The sequence below is a fragment of the Gossypium arboreum genome, chromosome 4, assembly GCF_025698485.1.
Source record: "Gossypium arboreum isolate Shixiya-1 chromosome 4, ASM2569848v2, whole genome shotgun sequence".
NCBI lineage: Eukaryota > Viridiplantae > Streptophyta > Magnoliopsida > Malvales > Malvaceae > Gossypium > Gossypium arboreum.
In genome coordinates, this window is record NC_069073.1 from 120,303,158 (window position 1) to 120,305,098 (window position 1,941).

Here is a 1,941-nt window from a genome sequence, read left to right on the forward strand (position 1 = left end):
GCAAAGCACATGATTAAACAAAATGCCGAGACAATATCTTTGGATTAATCAAAAATGGTAATAAAGAAAACCTAGCCAGGGGTATGTCACCCCTTTTTTCAGGCAGTATACCCTGCAAACGATGGTTAGGCCTTGGAATTCAATACAATTCAGTCCTTCCAAGTTATAGAGCAAGCAAAGCACATGATTGAAAAGGAAACAGAGCCAGTAATCGCGGAAAATACGGGTTGCATGAGGACTATAAATCACATTACATTACGTTATTCTTCTGAGTTTTGAGGAACAAAAAAAAGGGTTCATTTAGCAGAGCTGAAGTGATGGAGGTGATCATCAACGAATGTGCAAAGGTCAGCCCTTTTTCTCTCCTTTTGTAGAAGGATTATATTAAATTCAAAAATAAATTATATAAGATATTTTTAAAGTTACAATTAATTTATATTAAAACAGACATATAAATCAATCATTATACAACAAATTGAATCATTTACGTATACAAGCATTAGAATTTTTAAGAAAAGATGGTTAAATCAAAAAATAAAATCGAAAGAGTTAAATAAAAAATATCCCAAAATAGAATAGCTGTTTTTGAAGGTCTTTGAATGAGTAGTATGTTTATCTTCAATGGCAGTAAAATTAATTATTATACCTCCAATAACACTTCTTCACAACGTTTGAGGGTCTCACACCTTTATTTTATTATTTTTATTTTATTCAAAACATGAGATCTGATCTTTAAAATAATAATAATGATAACGGGCTATGGAAATCACCAAACAATACCTTCTGGAAAAAAGAAACACAGCCAGTAACCGAGATAAATACGCATTTCACGAGGACTGTAAATCACATTACGTTACGTTCTTCTTCTGAGTTTTGAGGAGAAAAAAAAAAAAAAAAGGGGGTTCATTTAGCAGAGCTCAAGTGATGGAGGTGATCATCAACGAAGTTGTTCTCGAAGCACGCCATGTGCAAAGGTGGAAGTTTCATGATCGTAGCCGTACACTTCCTGGTGTTCCGATTGTTTTAACGGTTACGGAAGACGAGAATCAATGGTGGCGGTTTGAATGCCGCCAGATTGAAGGAGACATGCACTGCATCCGCTGCACAGCGTGGAGCGGCTTTGTTGGACCAAGGATCGATGCTAGGCTCACTCTTTATGCTCAACAAGACGGTGAGAACTTCCACAGAATGAAGGTGATAATGAGGGACTAGGGAACTTATTTGTGTAAGGGTGTAGGAATGAAAGTATATGATCTTATCATGGTTGGTGCACCTTTCTTCAAGCCGGGCACCATTGCTCTCTGCTGTTGCATGGTTTTAAAAAAATGTCTTTTTCTTTTGTAATCCTTAAGCTTAGTTATCAATGAAATCTGATTAGAAATATACTTCATCACTGGTGATGCTTAATTATATATATATATATACTCTCACTTTCATCACTCCTATGCTTGCACACTAAGGTTTATTATTGCCTCGAACATAAGGTGAACTGATTATGAAGAATATATATATACACCATTTTACTTGAATATTCTATATTGGTAAATAAAAATACCAAAGTAATTGATTTCAAAGACATTTTAGGCAGAGATATATACGTATTCAACCAAAATGAATTGTGAACCAAGCTACATGCAGCTTGAATCAGTTACCTATAGAACATGGAAGGTAATTTTGGTGTAAGAGTAACCTCGAATGGCGTAGCTTTAGGAGCAGTTATTCTCGGGCTTTTCGTCAGCCAACACGAAGTACATGCAATGCCGGTTCACTTATCGAGTAATACATAAAGAATAGAGTGGGCTTCGGGAAACTGACTGGGGAATATCAAATGCGCCCACTTCATATATATAATATATATTCATGAGTTTTGGCGTTGTTTTCTAGGCAAGGACATAAAAACAAATCAACTTTTTAAGCAATAATTTGGGCTAAAAATCACGG

The 1,941-nt window shown here is 35.4% G+C and overlaps 1 protein-coding gene across 1 annotated transcript; it reads left to right on the forward strand.

Moving 5' to 3' along the window:
• The first annotated feature begins 270 nt into the window (after window positions 1-270).
• On the forward strand, window positions 271-1,383 carry LOC108475843 (uncharacterized). Its single transcript, XM_017777816.2, has 2 exons — window positions 271-347; window positions 899-1,383. The coding sequence occupies exons 1-2, from the start codon at window positions 338-340 to the stop codon at window positions 1,210-1,212; spliced, it is 324 nt and encodes a 107-aa protein (XP_017633305.1). The 5' UTR covers window positions 271-337; the 3' UTR covers window positions 1,213-1,383.
• The last annotated feature ends 558 nt before the right edge of the window (window positions 1,384-1,941 follow it).